At 43.6% G+C, this 19,982-nt stretch overlaps 1 protein-coding gene across 2 annotated transcripts in view; it reads right to left on the bottom strand.

Moving 5' to 3' along the window:
- The window catches only part of LOC121544757 (protein Daple), a 97,754-nt gene that overhangs the window by 65,753 nt on the left and 12,019 nt on the right, over nucleotides 1–19,982 (bottom strand). For both annotated transcript variants that reach the window (XM_041854877.2, XM_041854878.2), the window contains one exon: nucleotides 19,464–19,572. In XM_041854877.2, the coding sequence (XP_041710811.2) occupies nucleotides 19,464–19,572 (109 nt within the window). The remainder of the gene's footprint in view (nucleotides 1–19,463; nucleotides 19,573–19,982) is intronic.

Genomic DNA, 19,982 nt, shown 5'->3' with positions numbered 1-19,982 from the left:
GGATCAATAACACAATCACCAGCTACACACACTCACTGGTGGAGCTCAATCACATGGGCTGTGAGTGAGTGAGTGAGTGAGTGAGTGAGTGTGGAGAGAGAGAGACAGAGAGAGAGAGAGAGAGAGAGAGAGAGAGAGAGAGGGCAAAGAGAGAAACCACTAGTCAATTCCCCCAATGTTCACGGCCCATGCCCCCTGCTAACTGTCCCAGTGCACCATATCACCTGTTGGGTAGACACCCACCATTCCCTTCCCAGAACTGACTACACATCTGCAAGAACTCATACATACAACGCTTCTGTATGTATACATTTTAATATCGATATTCTGTGAATGCTTCTGAAATACAGAAAGCTTCTCTCTGTAGTGCACTGAGCATTCCATCAGCAGAGCTTCAGTGGCTGTGTGATCAAAGCTTCAGAATTCTGAATTATTTCTCACCTGGGCGCCTCGGTCTAGTCTACAGGTATCTCACCAACCACAGGGTACTACATACACTATATAAAGCGATACATTCTGAGAGACGGGGGATTGGGAATAACTGCCTGTGCAGGCTCCTCTCCATGCTCTGTCACATGCTACAGTTAACTAATATGGCTCTTTTTCTGTGTTAAAGACATCTTTATGTGGCCATCATAAACTAAGAACAAGGAGCGCTTAACTTGCTGAAGATAGATGGCTATTATAGCAGTCTATTTCCACAGAGGGCCTGCTGGCCAAGTTTTCCCACTCAGAAACATGACTGCAACAAACACTTGACTGACTGGGAGGTTCACCACAGTTCACATTTCAAAGACTTCTCAATGTAACAAATGAATGAGAAGTAATTCATAAATAACAAAACATTTCAAAGTGTCAAAAGTTTCTTTTTGGCAGTCAGCCATATTTCAAAGCCCAGACTGCATATAAGCCTCCTGTCAAAGATCTGTGGCAAGGACACCCAGTTGCAAAGAGAGACACTCTGCTCACAAAGAATAGGACTGAAGCAATGTCCAAGACCCCACACTTGATAAAGTGTGCATACGCTTCCCTTGTGTGTGTGTGTGTGTGTGTGTGTGTGTGTGTGTGTGTGTGTGTGTGTGAGATATCAAAATAATTCAAATTAATATTTTTGTTCGATATTCCAAATGCCTGTATCGCAAGATAGAATCCCATTTACACCAGAGATCTGTATATAATGACGAGATGCTCATGTCTCCGCCCTAACAATGGGAGTCGTTGTCCCAAACACGGGAAGGCAGGCAACAAGCTTAAATCCAAAATAAGCCCATAGAAACACATTGGGCTTATTTTGGACAGAATGACGAGTGTGACACCTCTCGCTTCGCATCTTCCTCTCGGTTTACACACACCAAGCCCCTCCCCCTGCCACTCACAACAACGAAGAGAGATCATTTCTTTCTGAAGGCTTCAACTCGCTATTTGCATTTGAGGTTTGGTCCAACAGAATCGGTCATATGGACACCAAAACACATTGAGACATTATTTTACTGCAATAGAGGAGAAGTTAACCTTTTTAACAATACCCTTTTTATGTCTCAACTCTGTAGACTATTACAACGGGAGTATGAATGAACATTGATTCTGGAAAATGAATGCTCAGTTTGTCACGCTCGGAATGGCTATACCTCTTATACTAACTATCTAGACTGTTTTTATAAATGTGCAATTGGCATAAAACAATTATATAAGGAATTGGCAACTCGTTCTCATTCTGAATAATAAGGTAGGCCACTTGATTTAAACATATGAACTAAGTGGACCGGCTAGCATGCTGTTCAAACAGTTGGGAGACGGACAGAAAATGTGTGTTCATAACAATTCAACTGTTCTGCCTTGCTAGCTAGCAAATAGTATAAAGATTAGCTGGCTACCTACTAGGACGTGGGCTTGTACTTCAGTTTGATTATGAGACCTTTGTTAATTTTCTATAATGCCTGCTACAAGAAGTTAGTCATTAGGGAATGTTAAACTATTTTTATAAAATAATTACATTATTAATGGGTCTTATGGTTGTGGAAGGCTTATATTTAGCCTAGGTATAAATTTTCACAAGCCCTGAATGTATTAGATTATTGCAGACCGTTTGAAATGCAGTGTATTTGACCTTTAAATTGTACAAACCTTATTTATATAAAAAAAATATATATATATGTTTTTAAAAAGCTCGAATTGTCCATAAGTTTAAAAAGAAAATCGAATTATGATTTCTAGGCCATATCGTCCAGCCCTAGTGTGTGAGAGAGATCCCTCAGAGACCATACACCAACCACTAGGCCTACCAACTCCCCATTCAGTGTGAATGCAACAGCAGGCTGGAAAGAGGCATTCCTGCCTCCATGGTAACCCCACCCCACACTACTCTTCTCTCCTTTCCTTTATTGACAGAGTGATGACACCTCCCCTGAACTCCCCTTCCCCTTTTCCCCAACCCCCAGTGTCCATTGAAGGGATGTAGTCTTGTGGAACCCTCCCCTCCCCAGTTGTTCCATTCTCCTCTGCTGAGTGTGCTGTGGAGGTCTGGGGGCCAGTGGGCCAGGGTGGGTGTAGGGCTGGGGCTGACAGGGTCAGGGTAACATGACCAAGCCCTTATGAGTGGGGAGTGTGGAGGTCTGGGGGCCAGGATGGGAATAAGGCTAGGGCTGACAGGGATAGGGTGGCATGATGACCAAGCCCCTCTGGGGGTACAAGCAGGGCTCTCCCACACACCAATGTTCCTACAGCCTCGTGGCAGCCAGGCTGCTGATGTTAGTGCCTGGATCACTGCTTCTATAGCCTAGTGGCAGAAGACCCCTTTGAAGATCTATGAACAGAGGAAGCAGTCACTTCTCCACATGGTGTGTGGAAGACCTTACTAATGTGCTCAGCTTTCTTCCAATTCCCTTAACGTTGCTCTAATGTTTGGGACCAGTACCACAGAGGACATGTTGGCAGCAAATGTTGTGCTAAAGTAAAACAGATGCCTCTCCAAGACAGTTAAATAACAGAGTCATGACAGAACTGGCCCATATGGCAATTAAACTGTGGAGCCACGCAGACAGACGTCGCCCATTTAGCAATCTGGAGCAAAAACAAAGAGTGAGATCAATGAGATACCACACCAGACCTCCCACCCAGCCATACAAACAAAAACACACTGGCTGCTTGTGGCCTTAAATAACTTGGACAATAAGTCACTCAGTCAGGATGTGAACTGGCTAGATCTAGACTAGAGTGTTCTTCACGTGTCTCACATGCAAACCTCACCAGCCATGTTGCGTGACCGAGCATTGCAAAATAAACGTACACATACATGTTAAATTTCACCCACACCGTTCACACGCGTGAACGAGCCTGCGCAGCCAAGACCTAAAATAGAACTTGGTTCTATTTGAGATGCTCCACGCGCTGCAAGTTCCTTCCTCATTGAATATGGAAAATAGAAATCCACATGGACGCTTGAATGATAAACGAGGAGAGATTACTTAAAGATAACTAAAAACTAACTAGGTTTCCCTTTTTATCTGCAGATTCATCGTCTGAATAGAGAAACACACAATTTTGTATGACTCGGTCAAAATTCTACAAAGAACTAGGGATGGGGGTTTGAAATAATTTCACTATTCGAAAAGTATCATGAATTTTTGTCAGATATCCGGATATTAAAAATGTGTCTTTTTAAACATCCGTTTTGAACCTGAGCACTGCTGTGCAAGGGAAAGGCTGGTCCTCTATTGCTGCAGCTCTCATCTGTGTGATCAGATGGAGACCTCAGCTACAGTCATAACAGTGCCTGTCTTGACTGGAGTAGCCTAGAGAAGCTAGCTTTGAGGCCACATGCTGTGCTTTCTCCCCAACCCCATTAAGATAAAACAACAGCCTACCAGTTGGTTGCTCGTTGAAGCCTACTCCTCATTTCACTAACTTTTAATTCCATTGCATTAGTGAACTCTCACTCCACTTGATACACATTGAGCCGCTTTGCCAGGCCAACATTACTCAATTAATAATTTGACATGTCATGGTATATCCTTGTATGTAACAATGTCACATGGATATTTACATTTAAACGTACAAAGAACCTGCTAAAAAGAGGACCATATGCATGTCAGGTAAAAATAACAACCCAATGTTAAATCTCCCAGGCCAAACTAGTTAGCTAAATGTCCATGAATGTCTGTTTTGTCCTGCCCCTAAATTAATACAGTTTGTTCACAGTTTGTTTTGATATTTTAACCTGTGTGTCATGATCGCTTCTGGTGTGGATAGACAAAATGGCGGATGCGTTATGGCAGACGCACGCGCATGGCCGCTGTAGTCAGCATGTCAGACCTGGGGTTCTTTAGACATGTTGGATCAGCCATGAGCCTCATAACTATCTAGAGAGGGTTCTTCGAGTGTCTCAGACCGATGATGGAGCATCATTATGGAGGTCATCATGAATGACTTGAATTAGTGTCTTGGAGACAATGGAAAAAATCTCAAATGCATACTTCTCGCATCCTTGCTTTCTCAAAACCCATTGGATGAAAAAACTGAGGTTTCTCCCCTGACCACCTTCTCCAATGGGTTTTGAGAAGGAGGCGAGGAGAGAGGAGGCAAGGAGTATGCAATTGAGATTCCCCCACACGACCTAAGAACCTCATTCATCAGTTTCATACAGAGACAAAGCTGTCTTTAGAACCAACCAGTTACCACACATACCGGAGCTTATGGAATGTAGTGGTGGAGCAGAATGTCATATTACCACAAGCTAAGTGGAGCGGAACGCTTCAGTGGTCTCTGACATTTACTCCTGAGGTGCTGACCTGTTGCACACTCTACAACCACTGATTATTATTTGACCCTGCTGGTCATCTATGAACGTGTGAACATCTTGAAGAACAATCTGGCCTTAATGGCCATGTACTATAATCTCTACCCGGCACAGCCAGAAGAGGAATGGCCACCCCTCAGAGCCTGGTTCCTCTAGGTTTCTTCATAGGTTCCTTCCTTTCTAGGGAGTTTCTCCTAGCCACCGTGCTTCTACATTTGCATTGCTTTCTGTTTGGGATTTTAGGCTGGGTTTCTGTATAAGCACTTTGTGACATTTGCTGATGTAAAAAGGGCTTTCTAAATTAATTTGATTGATTGATGGCATTCAAAATGCAGGTAGTGCATTCACCTTGTTTGATGGCTACATTGGCAGGAAGAGGGGAGCCAAGAGTGTCACCAGGGCGTGTGGACCGAGTTGTAACTCATTTGAAAGCAGGGGAAGTTTGAAGGGCGCAAGAGAGGGTGTGTGGTGTGCATCATGAGAATGCAGGGCAAAGAGTGGGAGATGTGTAGAAACCTCGTTTGGGTGCTCTACATGTTCTGTGCCACTTTGCAAGATGGGGCCGTGCTTCCAGAAGCTCCATGACATGTTGTAGACTAAATGCAAACACTAAAGTGACAGTGTGAAATATGAATTTGTCCTACAAATCTTTTATTGTCTCTGAACAGTTGTGTTTTGTATCTTCTCTCTGTCTAATACTTGTTGCATTCACTGAATTGTTGTCAAAGTAGGCTACTATTTCAACATTGTGTCAGGCCTCGTCTGTACTAAATCTATTTTATTTTAATAGTCTCTGAATAGTTGTTTGCATTTTCACATTGTTACAGACGTAAGAATCGTCGTCAATCAAATAGCCTACTTGGTGAGGGTTTTGAAATACTTCCTGAATATTGTCCTCTGGTCACATTTTGGATAATATTTTAAATACTTATATGTAAATAACATTTATTAGTATAATATATTATACTTGGTACATTTTAAGTGCACAATTTAGTCAAATTTACTACAATTGAAATACTCTAGGCTTTTTGTTGTTGAGTGTAAATAGTTTTTGATAGTAGTGTCTACACAATGGAAGATAAAATGAGTGTTATTCCTATTGGCATGAATGTGGTGTCATATTAAAGAAGAGGTTGCGCTCGTTAAAACTAACTTAACTTGTAATTGTCATTTGTTCTTAGTTTTTTAGCTATGTCTGTTTTTAATGTGTGAGAAAATGAGCTTTATCTTAAATTCTCAGTAATCTACAGCAGAATTATATTGTGGTCTAAAGGGTTAATCAACATTATTTAAAAATTATTTCAGTCTTATGTGATGTATATAAAGTGTAATATTAGGACGCAAACTCAAAATTGTATACATTTCAACTCTATATCGGACATGGTACAGGTGTCTTTTTTTTTTGTAAGCCAATAACCATGTGTGTGAGGTGTATACTTTTGTTTGAAAGTAGATTTGTTTAAGACTACCAAGAAACACCCTGCGTGACCCTGATTTAGCCCACGGCAGGCAGGCTCAGTCTCTCCCTCTCTCAGCCGAAAGTCAGAATGGTCAAAACAAAACACAAGTACTGGGACTAATCTACGGCACAGGAATGTAGAGACAGTAAAAAATCTAACTCAGAGAGGCCTTGTTTTTGTGTTTCCCACGGCAGCGGTCTCAGGACGGGGGTTTCCTGTACTTGGGGTGAGGAGGCAGGAGGAGACAGTCAGGCTTCACAGAGGTAAAGAGTAAAGCGAGCAAGAAGAGAGGAAAAGGGGTGTGGTAGGTAGAAAAAGGGGTAGGGAGTGAGAGCCAGTGGCTCTTGTCCTGGTCTCTAGAGCTTTACAGATGTACAGTGAGGGAAAAAAGTATTTGATCCCCTGCTGATTTTGTACATTTGCCCACTGACAAAGACATGATCAGTCCATAATTTTAATGGTAGGTTTATTTGAACAGTGAGAGACAGAATAACAACAAAAAAATCCAGAAGAACGCATGTCAAAAATGTTATGAATTGATTTGCATTTTAATGAGGGAAATAAGTATTTGACCCCTCTGCAAAACATGACTTAGTACTTGGTGGCAAAACCCAATCACAGAGGTCAGACGTTTCTTGTAGTTGGCCACCAGGTTTGCACACATCTCAGGAGGGATTTTGTCCCACTCCTCTTTGCAGATCTTCTCCAAGTCATTAAGGTTTCGAGGCTGACGTTTGGAAACTCGAACCTTCAGCTCCCTCCACAGATTTTCTATGGGATTAAGGTCTGGAGACTGGCTAGGCCACTCCAGGACCTTAATGTGCTTCTTCTTGAGCCACTCCTTTGTTGCCTTGGCCGTGTGTTTTGGGTCATTGTCATGCTGGAATAGCCATCCACGACCCATTTTCAATGCCCTGGCAGAGGGAAGGAGGTTCTCACCCAAGATTTGACGGTACATGGTCCCGTCCATCGTCCCTTTGATGCGGTGAAGTTGTCATGTCCCCTTAGCAGAAAAACACCCCCAAAGCATAATGTTTCCACCTCCATGTTTGACGGTGAGGATGGTGTTCTTGGGGTCATAGGCAGCATTCCTCCTCCAAACATGGCGAGTTGAGTTGATGCCAAAGAGCTCGATTTTGGTCTCAGCTGACCACAACACTTTCACCCAGTTCTCCTCTGAATCATTCAGATGTTTATTGGCAAACTTCAGACAGGCCTGTATATGTGCTTTCTTGAGCAGGGGGATTTCTTGGTGACTATGGTCCCAGCTGCCTTGAGATCATTGACAAGATCCTCCCGTGTAGTTCTGGGCTGATTCCTCACCGCTCTCATGATCATTGCAACTCCACGAGGTGAGATCTTGCATGGAGCCCCAGGCCGAGGGAGATTGACAGTTCTTTTGTGTTTCTTCCATTTGCGAATAATCGCACCAACTGTTGTCACATTCTCACCAAGCTGCTTGGCGATGGTCTTGTAGCCCATTCCAGCCTTGTGTAGGTCTACAATCTTGTCCCTGACATCCTTGGAGAGCTCTTTGGTCTTGGCCATGGTGGAGAGTTTGGAATCTGATTGATTGATTGCTTCTGTGTACAGGTGTCTTTTATACAGGTAACAAGCTGAGATTAGGAGCACTCCCTTTAAGAGTGTGCTCCTAATCTCAGCTTGTTACCTGTATAAAAAGACACCTGGGAGCCAGAAATCTTTCTGATTGAAAGGGGGTCAAATACTTATTTCCCTCATTAAAATGCAAATCAATTTATAACATTTTTGACATGCGTTTTTCTTGATTTTTTTGTTGTTATTCTGTCTCTCACTGTTCAAATAAACCTACCATTAAAATTATAGACTGATCATGTCTTTGTCAGTGGGCAAACGTACAAAATCAGCAGGGGATCAAATACTTTTTTCCCTCACTGTATAGCTAACAGCGAACAGGTTGAGAAACTGAACACCGCTGGGAACATGGAGAGCAAGCTCATTTGGGCACCTGCACAAAAGAGGAGACAAAGGTAGTGTAGAGCCAGAAGGCCAGCTCAGGGATCCTCCTCCCTCTGCCCCAACCCCAGCTGCAATGCAGTGCAATACACTCCACATTGCACCAAGCTACAGACAGACACATGCCAAAAACCATCTGCCTAATGCTTTTGCTGGCTGGCTGCATTCAAAAGACGTATGCCTGTGCAATATGTAGGTCCATTTGCATGTTGATATGAGCATCACATACACACCAACCTACAGACAGCACAGGGAATGGATAGAAGTCATAATACAGCAGAACCTGAGAGCTGTCCTGACTGACAGCACAGTTCTCCTGTAGCACATCAGAAAATGATGGAGTCATGTTACAGTGAGGTGGGGGGGGACACTGCCTGACTCTCCAGACAATAAGCTGGGGTGAGTAGGAGGAAGGAACCAAAAAAATGTTGCCCCTCCCGTTGTGTTCCCATTGTCTGTTCTGGTAGGACACTTTATGGTGCAGCAGAGTGTAATTTTGGAGCTAATCTAATTTGGGGAGAAAATAGAAGAGGCGACTCAGGGGGACACAGACATGATCCCTGTGAGTGAATAGGGGCCCTGCCTGCTGTCTCTGACCTACAGTGTGTACTGTCTATAGGGCTCAATGGGATGAGAGCAAGTCATCATAATATCTTCACATGCCTGTCTCCCATTTCTGGATGAAATTGGGGCACCGCCAGCCCAGTCTGGGCGGCTTAAGCAAGGAAATGTGAGCCAGGCTTCAGGTTTAGACCTAAATCCAGGCTATGCTGGTATATGTATTAAACCAGTATTAGATTTGGCAGTTATTGTTAATCCTGGATGGGATGCCACCAGGAGGACCCCACCCCTTGCCACACGCACAAATAGGGTCACACATTCTACACACACGTGCACTTACACACACGGCTGGCCTTTTAACTTGTAAACTGGTGTTTTAAGCGTATTAACAATCCTTACGGTGCATAGCTTAATAAAGCATTTATAACAGCATAGGGTCAAGATGAAAGGGAAGGATAATACTTTTTGGTCAAGTTGCCAGGTTACCACCACTTGTAGTGTATAGTTGGGGGTTGGTGTGAGGGATTGTAACACTGCCTTCTAGGCCATGCTTTCTATAAGCATGTCAGCCGTAAGCTGGGTTTGGTAAAGCTGTGAAAATGTTTTTGCTTTAACTCAACCTAAGTTCATTATCAAATAAATGTCCTATGTTAATAATACACACATGGAGGCATACCTGCACACACACACACACACACACACGATTGGTGCCTTAGATTTATGGTTAGAAGAGAAGTGATAGGTTGGTGAGAGATTAGTCATACTGCCCTCCTACACCAACATCCTTTACAACTGAGGAGGAGTGATCTAACTGCCTCCCAAATAGCACACTATTCCCTACATAGTGCACTATTTTGACCAGAGCCCTATAGAGGAATAGGGTGCAAAATGGGACACAGCCATTATACACTGCTCAAAAAAATAAAGGGAACACTTAAACAACACAATGTAACTCCAAGTCAATCACAATTCTGTGAAATCAAACTGTCCACTTAGGAAGCAACACTGATTGACAATAAATTGCACATGCTGTTGTGCAAATGGAATAGACAACAGGTGGATATTATAGGCAATTAGCAAGACACCCCCGATAAAGAAGTGGTTCTGCAGGTGGTGACCACAGACCACTTCTCAGTTCCTATGCTTCCTGGCTGATGTTTTGGTCACTTTTGAATGCTGGCGGTGCTTTCACTCTAGTGGTAGCATGTGACGGAGTCTACAACCCACACAAGTGGCTCAGGTAGTGCAGCTCATCCAGGATGGCACATCAATGCGAGCTGTGGCAAGAAGGTTTGCTGTGTCTGTCAGCGTAGTGTCCAGAGCATGGAGGCGCTACCAGGAGACAGGCCAGTACATCAGGAGACGTGGAGGAGGCCGTAGGAGGGCAACAACCCAGCAGCAGGACCGCTACCTCCGCCTTTGTGCAAGGAGGAGCAGCAGGAGCACTGCCAGAGCCCTGCAAAATGACCTCCAGCAGGCCACAAATGTGCATGTGTCTGCTCAAATGGTCAGAAACAGACTCCATGAGGGTGGTATGAGGACCCGACGTCCACAGGTGGGGGTTGTGCTTACAGCCCAACACCGTGCAGGACGTTTGGCATTTGCCAGAGAACACCAAGATTGGCAAATTCGCCACTGGCGCCCTGTGCTCTTCACAGATGAAAGCAGGTTCACACTGAGCACATGTGACAGACGTGACAGAGTCTGGAGACACCGTGGAGAACATTCTGCCGCCTGCAACATCCTCCAGCATGACCGGTTTGGCGGTGGGTCAGTCATGGTGTGGGGTGGCATTTCTTTGGGGGGCCGCACAGCCCTCCATGTGCTCGCCAGAGGTAGCCTGACTGCCATTAGGTACTGAGATGAGATCCTCAGACCCCTTGTGAGACCATATGCTGGTGCGGTTGGCCCTGGGTTCCTCCTAATGCAAGACAATGCTAGACCTCATGTGGCTGGAGTGTGTCAGCAGTTCCTGCAAGAGGAAGGCATTGATGCTATGGACTGGCCCGCCCGTTCCCCAGACCTGAATCCAATTGAGCACATCTGGGACATCATGTCTCGCTCCATCCACCAACGCCACGTTGCACCACAGACTGTCCAGGAGTTGGCGGATGCTTTAGTCCAGGTCTGGGAGGAGATCCCTCAGGAGACTATCCGCCACCTCATCAGGAGCATGCCCAGGCATTGTAGGGAGGTCATACAGGCACGTGGAGGCCACACACACTACTGAGCCTCATTTTGACTTGTTTTAAGGACTTTACATCAAAGTTGGATCAGCCTGTAGTGTGGTTTTCCACTTTAATTTTGAGGGTGACTCCAAATCCAGACCTCCATGGGTTGATACATTTGATTTCCATTGATCATTTTTGTGTGATTTTGTTGTCAGCACATTCAACTATGTAAAGAAAAAAGTATTTAATAAGATTATTTCATTCATTCAGATCTAGGATGTGTTGTTTAAGTGTTCCCTATATTTTTTTGAGCAGTGTATTACTTTACCTGGCAACTGTAACCCTCCCTTTCACATCCACTAACCGTTTCTCTCAGACGGTGGCACACACATACAAAAGGCCAGCCTGCGGTGCCACCATTTCTTATCTACCCAGGCCTTCTGGGCATGCATTTGTGTGGTCATAACTCCTTTTCAATGGTAACTTGTGTGATCAGATCACATTGTCCAGACTGAACTAACACAGGCACCCTGAGGGGATAAACGGCTGGGAGGGAGGGAGGGAAGGAGGCACATGTGTAGAGGAAGGGAGGGATGGAAGAAGAGAGGAGGAGGCCTGCAACCAGAGAGCTGCGTGATCATTCCATGGTAAAGGGTGTTTGGTTAATTTGCTATGTAGTATGCTAATTGCCATAGATCCATCTAGAGCAATCAATGTCAGGGTCAATATGGAATCATGGTAAAGCACAATCAGATCTGTGTGATGGTACGATGGTTGATGGGAACCTGATGTTAAAGGTCAATGAGGCTGTTGTTTCTGTTCCATCACTTGGAGCTATAATAACAAATCAGAAGAAACATGCATGACTTGCTCTCTCCTCTAACAACCAACCAGCAGCACCGCTGGCCTGAGGCAGGAACAGAACCCAACTATACACCCATCCAGCTTAACACATTTCTACTCTCCATTAGTTTCCCACTACAGATCTTAAATTGGTCCTAGTTGTGTCCTGTCCTCTACTCTGCCTTATCTAACTGCGTTCACACAAAAACAGGTAAATCACTTTAGCCACAGCTGGCATTTACATAGTTATGTAAATGCCAGCTGAAAAGTACCCAGGAACTTGCCTGGGTCATGGCCCAGTGAGACATGGGTGGCGGCACACGTAGAAAAGTCTGAGCCTTTTGGGTAAAACACTGGGGTAAATCCTCAGTTGAAATGCACCAACAAAAGGGAGTTAACTGTGTTTGTGTGAAAGCAGTTAGATCAGGCAGAGTAGAGGACAGGACACAACTTGGACCAATTTAAGATCAGTCGTCTGAAACTAATGGAGAGATGTATCACCAGCACACTCACGGGGCTTTGATATGTGTTAAACAAGAACCTCATCCTCAACCACCTGAATGAGGGGAGATTAGGCGTTAATGTGTCAGGGACGGTGTGAGCCAGAACAGGAGTGGAGTGACTTACACTAAACAAAAATATAAATGCAACATGTAAAGTATGTTTCATGAGCTGAAATAAAAGATCCCACATATTCCATATGCACAAAAAGCTTATTTCGCTCTTATTTTGTGCACAAATTTGATTACATCCCTGTTAGTGAACATTTCTCCTTCGCCAAGATAATCCATCCACCTGACAGGTGTGGCATATCAAAAGCTGGTTTAAATGGCATGATTATTACACAGGTGTACCATATGATGGGGACAATAAAAGGCCACTTTTTTCATTAGAATCCTTTTCGAGTTGCCATGTGGCTTGGTGAGTCTACTCACATGGAAGGTGAGTCCCTGCTCTGAACACACACACAGCTCTGTTACTAATTTGCCTAGTGAGCAGATACCCGACAGTATTAAACCCCACTCAGACTTCTAACAGGGTACTGGCAAGGCTCTCTCCCTCTCTGTGTGTAGCTCAGTCCTATCTACACAATGAGAGGGGCCTCCCTCCGAGTGCCATGGGTGTATGTACTTTACAAGGAGCACTGAAGCAGTTGTTTTAGTCACACAACACACACACACCACTGCATCAGAGGCCCCATCTACGTTACACTCAATACACTATAACCAACCACTACGATGCTATTACAAAATCTACTTTAAAACAGAACAATTACAGAATTACATTCAGAGAGAGTGAAAGTAAAAGGAAAGAGGGAGACTTGGCCATAGACTGTTTGTGGTGATAACATAACACTGCTTAGTTAGGTATGAACCACTGAAGTGGGTGACACCATTAACATACAAAGCAGGCAGAGATGTGAAACTTCGGACCTGGCGGGACAGCCAGTGGCAAGGTCGGGAGGTGTGTTACAGCCAAAGGCGGCGTTTGAATGGAGTGTGTGACGTAGGGCTGACCCCATTTAGTCGACTGGTCGATTGTTTGGGCGATAGGCTGTTGGTCGACCAAGATTTCTTTAGTCGATCAGAAGCAAAAAATAAAAAAGATAATTATGGTGTACAAGACAACTGTCTGAGTCGCGCCTGTCTGAGTGGACGAATCCATTGTGGAGGCTGTGGGGATGGCACAGTCCATCACTAAGACGTGCTAATTAAATTGTATATGGTTAAGGACAATGGGGCAACACGAATAAAAATATTATCTTGTCACAAAAGCGCTTTCTCACGTGTTTGATAACGGTCACTGTCCGCGGTTCTGAAACATCAGTGCGCTGTTGAATTGGCGCATTTTCCTAGACCATGTTTCTGTGTGTATAAGAGCAAAGTTAACCAGCATATTGATGTTGAGAACAATGTTGCAGAGGCAGCAGCGGAATTAGGAGACGAGAAAACAGCCCTTGCCTTAATTGTCTAATAAAAGTAAGGAGCGGGGAAAACAATTTAATTAGGTCTATAAATCAATAGCCTAACTGTTAAATGTGCTTGGCTATATAAATCATCCATATACAGTTGAAGTCGGAAGTTTACGCACACTTAGGCTGGAGTCATTAAAACTAATTTTTCAACCACTTCACAAATATCTTGTTAACAAACTATAGTTTTGGCAAGTCGGTTAGGACATCTACGTTGTGCATGACAAGTAATTTTTCCAACAATTGTTTACAGACATATTATTTCACTTATAATTCACTGTATCACAATTCAGTGGGTCAGAAGTTTACATACACTAAGTTGACTGTGCCTTTAAACAGCTTGGGAAAAATCGACAAAATTATGTCATGGCTTTAGAAGCTTCAACATTGTAAAAACGATTCTGGGCCCTCAGTTTCCCGCACCAGTAAGCTCGGGACAGACACAGCTGTAGGCTATTTGCACAAGGGATAAGAAGTAATCAGGTAGGCCTATTTTATGACGTTTCAACTGGATCAGAGCATTACATTTTTCCTTTTCACGCTGAGTGGTTATCGAAATGGAGAGCGCTGGAAAGATTTTTCAAATACATTGAGGATCTATTGTCATTCTCAACGGATGTAAAACAGACTTTGTTTGCTTGCTGTTTGAGGTGAAGAAAACATTACTTTGTGAAGCTCCACAGCTCATTAGTGGTGGTGTGTTAAGCCAATCAGAAATACTATCAGATACCCAAATGGACACATTTATATACCTACATTTGTGCGCAGGCCAGGTAGCCTATAGGCCTACTTCTATGCGTTGCTCACATTGACAGTAGTGCTCCAAACAAAAGACACTGAAGACACAAAAGACACATGATCTCGCCATCACGGTTGACAACTCCGTTGTGTCCTCCTCCCAGAGTGCGAAGAGCCTTGGCGTGACCCTGGACAACACCCTGTCGTTCTCCGCTAACATCAAGGCGGTGACCCGATCCTGTAGGTTCATGCTCTACAACATTCGGAGAGTACGACCCTGCCTTACACAGGAAGCGGCACAGGTCCTAATCCAGGCACTTGTCATCTCCCGTCTGGATTACTGCAACTCGCTGTTGGCTGGGCTCCCTGCCTGTGCCATTAAACCCCTACAACTCATCCAGAATGCCGCAGCCCGTCTGGTGTTCAACCTTCCCAAGTTCTCTCACGTCACCCCGCTCCTCCGCACACTCCACTGGCTTCCAGTTGAAGCTCGCATCTGTTACAAGACCATGGTGCTTGCCTATGGAGCTGTGAGGGGAACGGCACCTCCGTACCTTCAGGCTCTGATCAGTCCCTACACCCAAACGAGGGCATTGCGTTCATCCACCTCTGGCCTGCTGGCTCCCCTTCCTCTGCGGAAGCATAGTTCCCGCTCAGCCCAGTCAAAACTGTTCACTGCTCTGGCACCCCAATGGTGGAACAAGCTCCCTCCCGACGCCAGGACAGCGGAGTCACTCACCACCTTCCGGAGACATTTGAAACCTCACCTCTTTAAGGAATACCTGGGATAGGATAAAGCCGAAGAACACCATCCCAACCGTGAAACACGGGGGTGGCAGCATCATGCTGTGGGGGTGCTTTGCTACAGGAGGGACTGGTGCACTTCACAAAATAGATGGCATCATGAGGAATGAACATTAGGTGGATATATTAAAGCAACATCTCAAGACATCAGTCAGGAAGTTAAAGCTTGGTCGCAAATGGGTCTTCCAAATGGACAATGACCCCAGGCATACTTCCAAAGTTGTGGAAATATGGCTTGAGGACAACAAAGTCAAGGTATTGGAGTGGCCATCACAAAGCCCTGACCTCAATCCTATAGAACATTTGTGGGCAGAACTGAAAAAGCGTGTGCGAGCAAGGAGGCCTACAAACCTGACTCAGTTACACCAGCTGTCAGGAGGAATGGGCCACAATTCACACAACTTATTGTGGGAAGCTTGTGGAAGGCTACCCAGAACGTTTAACCCAAGTTAAACAATTTAAAAGCAATGCTACCAAATACTAATTGAGTGTATGTAAACTTCTGACCCACTGGGAATGTGATGAATTAAATAAAAGCTGAAATAAATCATTCTCTACTATTATTCTGACATTTCACATTCTTAAAATAAAGTGGTGATCCTAACTGACCTAAGACAGGGAATTTTTACCAGGATTAAATGTCAGGAATTGTGAAAAATTGAGTTTAAAATGTATTTGGCTGAGGTGTATGTAAACTTCCGACTTCAACTGTATACAGTACCAATAATTTGTGGAATGTCTTTCCTTCTTAACGCATTTGAGCCAATCAATTGTGTTGTGACAAGGTAGGGGTGGGTATGCAGAAGAATAATAAGCAAAGAGAAACGACAGTCCATCATTAATTTAAGACATGAAGGTCAAGTCAATACGGAACATTTCAAGAACTTTCAAAATGTCTTCAAGTGCAGTTGCAAAACCCATCAAGCGCTATGATGAAACCGGATCTCATGAGGACCGCCACAGGAAAGGAAGACCCAGAGTTACCTCTGCTGCAGAGGATAAGTTCATTAGAGTTAACTGCACCTCAGATTGCAGTGCAAATAAATGCTTCACAGAGTTCAAGTCACAGACACATCTCAACATCAACTGTTCAGAGGAGACTGCGTGAAACCAGGCCTTCATGGTCGAATTGCTGCAAAGAAACCACTACTAAAGGACACCAATAAGAAGAAGAGACTTGCTTGGGCCAAAATACACGAGCAATGGACATTAGAATGGTGGAAATCTGTCCTTTGGTCTGGAGTCCAAATCTGAGATTTTTGGTTCCAACCACTGTGTCTTTGTGAGACGCAGAGTAGGTGAACGGAGGATCTACGCATGGTGTGGTTCCCACCGTGAAGCATGGAGGAGGAGGTGTGATGGTGCTTTGCTGGTGACACTGTTGGTGATTTATTTTGAATTCAAGGCACACTAAACCAGCATGACTACCACAGCATTCTGCAGCGAAACGCCATCCCATCTGGTTTGCGCTTAGTGGGACTATCATTTGTTTTTCAACAGGACAATGACCCAAAACACACCTCCAGGCTGTGTAAGGGCTATTTGACCAAGAAGGAGAGTGATGGAGTGCTTCATCAGATGACCTGGCCTCCACAATCACACGACCTCAACCCAATTGAGATAGTTTGGGATGAGTTGGACCGCAGAGTGAAGGAAAAGCAGCAAACAAGTGCTCAGCATATGTGGGAACTCCTTCAAGACTGTTGGAAAAGCATTCCTCATGAAGCTGGTTGAGAGAATGGCAAGAGTGTGCAAAGCTGTCATCAAGGCAAAGGGTGGCTACTTTGAAGAATCTAAAATGTATTTAGAATTGTTTAATACTTTTTTGGTTACTACATGATTCCATATGTGTTATTTCATCGTTTTGATTTCTTCACTATTATTCTACAATGTAGAAAATAGTACAAATAAAGAAAAACCCTTGAATGAGTAGGTGTGTCCAAACATTTGACTGGTACTGTATATATCTACAGAAATAAGTCAGATCCTGCTTCTGTTGCCTGTTTGAGTGTTTGTTTAATAACCTACTGATTCCGTGAGCACCAAGCCTCACGCAACCACATGTCGGATAAACAATTTCACAAATGCGGCTGTTTTTAAATCTTTGCTATGCTGTAATAAAGGCTTTACTTTTTTCCCGTTAGAAAAGCCTCTCCGGTATTACTTAATGTATTTAGTGTTGTTTACACTGTTCCAAATTGTCATAAACATTATATTTGTAATAATAGTCCTCCTTTTTCTTGATCTCGTTATTATCATAAGCATCATAATAAGTAATGTCATTATCATTAGTAGGCTTAGTATAGCAGCCTTGTATAACCACCATCGAGCTGTAGGCCTAAGAGCGCATCCTGTTTAATACCGTAACTTCCTTAAGACAATAATTCAATACTTATATAGGCTACTGTATCAATCAATCATTCATTCATGTCACCACACAGCATACGAGTCATTCATGATTTGAAATGCAATCAAGCATTTAGTCAAAATAAAGCGACCCTTGAAAAATGTGTGTAAACAAATAAACCGTTGCATTTAGGCAATTGCATTCACGAATGCATGTTACTGTTTAAGTCTTTGCTGTAATAAAGGCTTTACAATTTTTTTTAAATAATTACAGACTCTCTGGTCCGCTTATAATTTATTTAGTGTTGTTTACATTGTTCCAAACGGTCAATTTTTTTTATATTGTAATCTAACAGCACCTGTTTGACACACATAATATGCACGCAGCGCTTTCTCCTTACCTTATTTTTTTTGATCTCTAGTATTTTCCACAACGAGTCTCGGCCGACCCAGATTAGTTTTTGTCAGGGACAGCCCTAGTGTGACATTTGCACACTGAACAAAAATATAAAACGCAACATGTAAAGCGTTGGTCCCATGTTTCATGAGCTGAAATAAAAGATCCCCGAAATGTTCCATTCACACAAAAACCTTATTTCTCTCAAATTGTGTGCACAACTTTGTTTACATCCCAGTTAGTGAACATTTCTCCTTTGCCAAGACAATCCATCCATCTGACAGGTGTGGCATATCAAAAGCTGATTAAAACGGCATGATCATTACACAGGTGCACCTTCTGCTGGGGACAATAAAAGTCCACTCTAAAATAGGCAGTTTTGTCACACAACACAATGCCACAGATGTCTCAAGTTGCAGTAATGACCATCAGAGCCTCTGCCAGAAAATGTAATGTTCATTTCTCTACCAATGTTGTTTTAAAGAATTTGGCAGTACATCCAACCGGCCTCACAACCGCAGACCACGTGTAACCACGCCAGCCCAGGACCTCCACATCATGTTTGGGATGCTCTGGAGCGATGTGTACGACAGAGTGTTCCAGTTCCGGCCAATATCCAGCAACTTCGTACAGCCATTGAAGAGGTTCGGGACAACTCAGTAAAATATTTGAAATTGTTGCGTTTATATTTTTTGTTCAGTTTAGATGGGAAACCGAATAGACAAAGGAGGAATGTTGTTGAAAGAGGTCAGCCAGGAACCAATGGGTCTCTCTTCTCTGCCTCACCATGTATGTGAGTGTGTAGTGGATTTCACCCACTCAATTACAGCGGACAGAAAGTGTAGGCCATTCCTCGGGAGGACTAGCAATCATGATTCGTAATGAAACACTACTAGTCTACTCCATCTAAAGATAGTGTGAGGAAAGGCCTTCTCTCTCCTTCACTTTTCCCAAATTACATCAATTACAGGTTGTGAGTAAAACATACAGAAATCTAGAAAAGATAGACTACCGTTGTTTTCGGTAATGCAAAGATTTCTGATGTAGGCTAATTTTCATTAATGACTGACCTATCCACCACAAATATTGCAAACATTTCAACATCACAACATTTTCAAAATCATTCAAACATATTGATGATATCATGCATTAGTAGTTGTTTGAGAATCGAGATATCACTGGAAGGACAGCAGACAACACAATAAGGAGAGAGAGAGATTCCTCCAGGGGTAACAACCACACCCCAGTAGCCAGGTCTAACCCCCAGGATCAGGATGCGCGCACACACACACACCAGCTGCTGTCTGATCACCAAGACTACACACACCTCCTGGTGCATGAGGTGAGTGGGAGGGAAATGGATAGACAGAACTAAACTCACCTGGTAGTAGTTCTTGACGTGCCTGATCACAATGTTGAGGTTCTGGATTCGTAGGTTCACATCATTGTTCACATTCTTATTCACTCGCTGGTTGGTGGGGCTGGGGTCTCTGGATAATAAAATACAATAAATTACATGACAACCTAGTTTACAACAACTTTTTTAACAACTACAAAAAACTACAGCATTTTCCTTTCCTGAGGATTATTTTGGCTATGCATATTTTCTCCCAAAAGCTGCTTAGTCTGGCATGCAGGAGGCGAGACTTATGTATATAATCCTATAGGTTCTTAGGCTATTAGCTTCCCTTTTTATGTGCACCAACTCCAGTGAATGAGTTGCTTTTATCAAATATCAACACAAAAGGAAAATACTAGATTACTTTTGGTGATTATGCTATACTTTAGATCGGAACGGCATATATAATATGAAGCTTATTCAGAACATGCCGGCAGAGCTGGGAAGATTATCGACACCGACCATAACGATCACTTAACGCAGGGATTTTGCTGATACCGT

The sequence above is a fragment of the Coregonus clupeaformis genome, chromosome 29 (assembly GCF_020615455.1).
Source record: "Coregonus clupeaformis isolate EN_2021a chromosome 29, ASM2061545v1, whole genome shotgun sequence".
NCBI lineage: Eukaryota > Metazoa > Chordata > Actinopteri > Salmoniformes > Salmonidae > Coregonus > Coregonus clupeaformis.
This window is presented reverse-complemented; position numbering and strand designations above follow the sequence as displayed.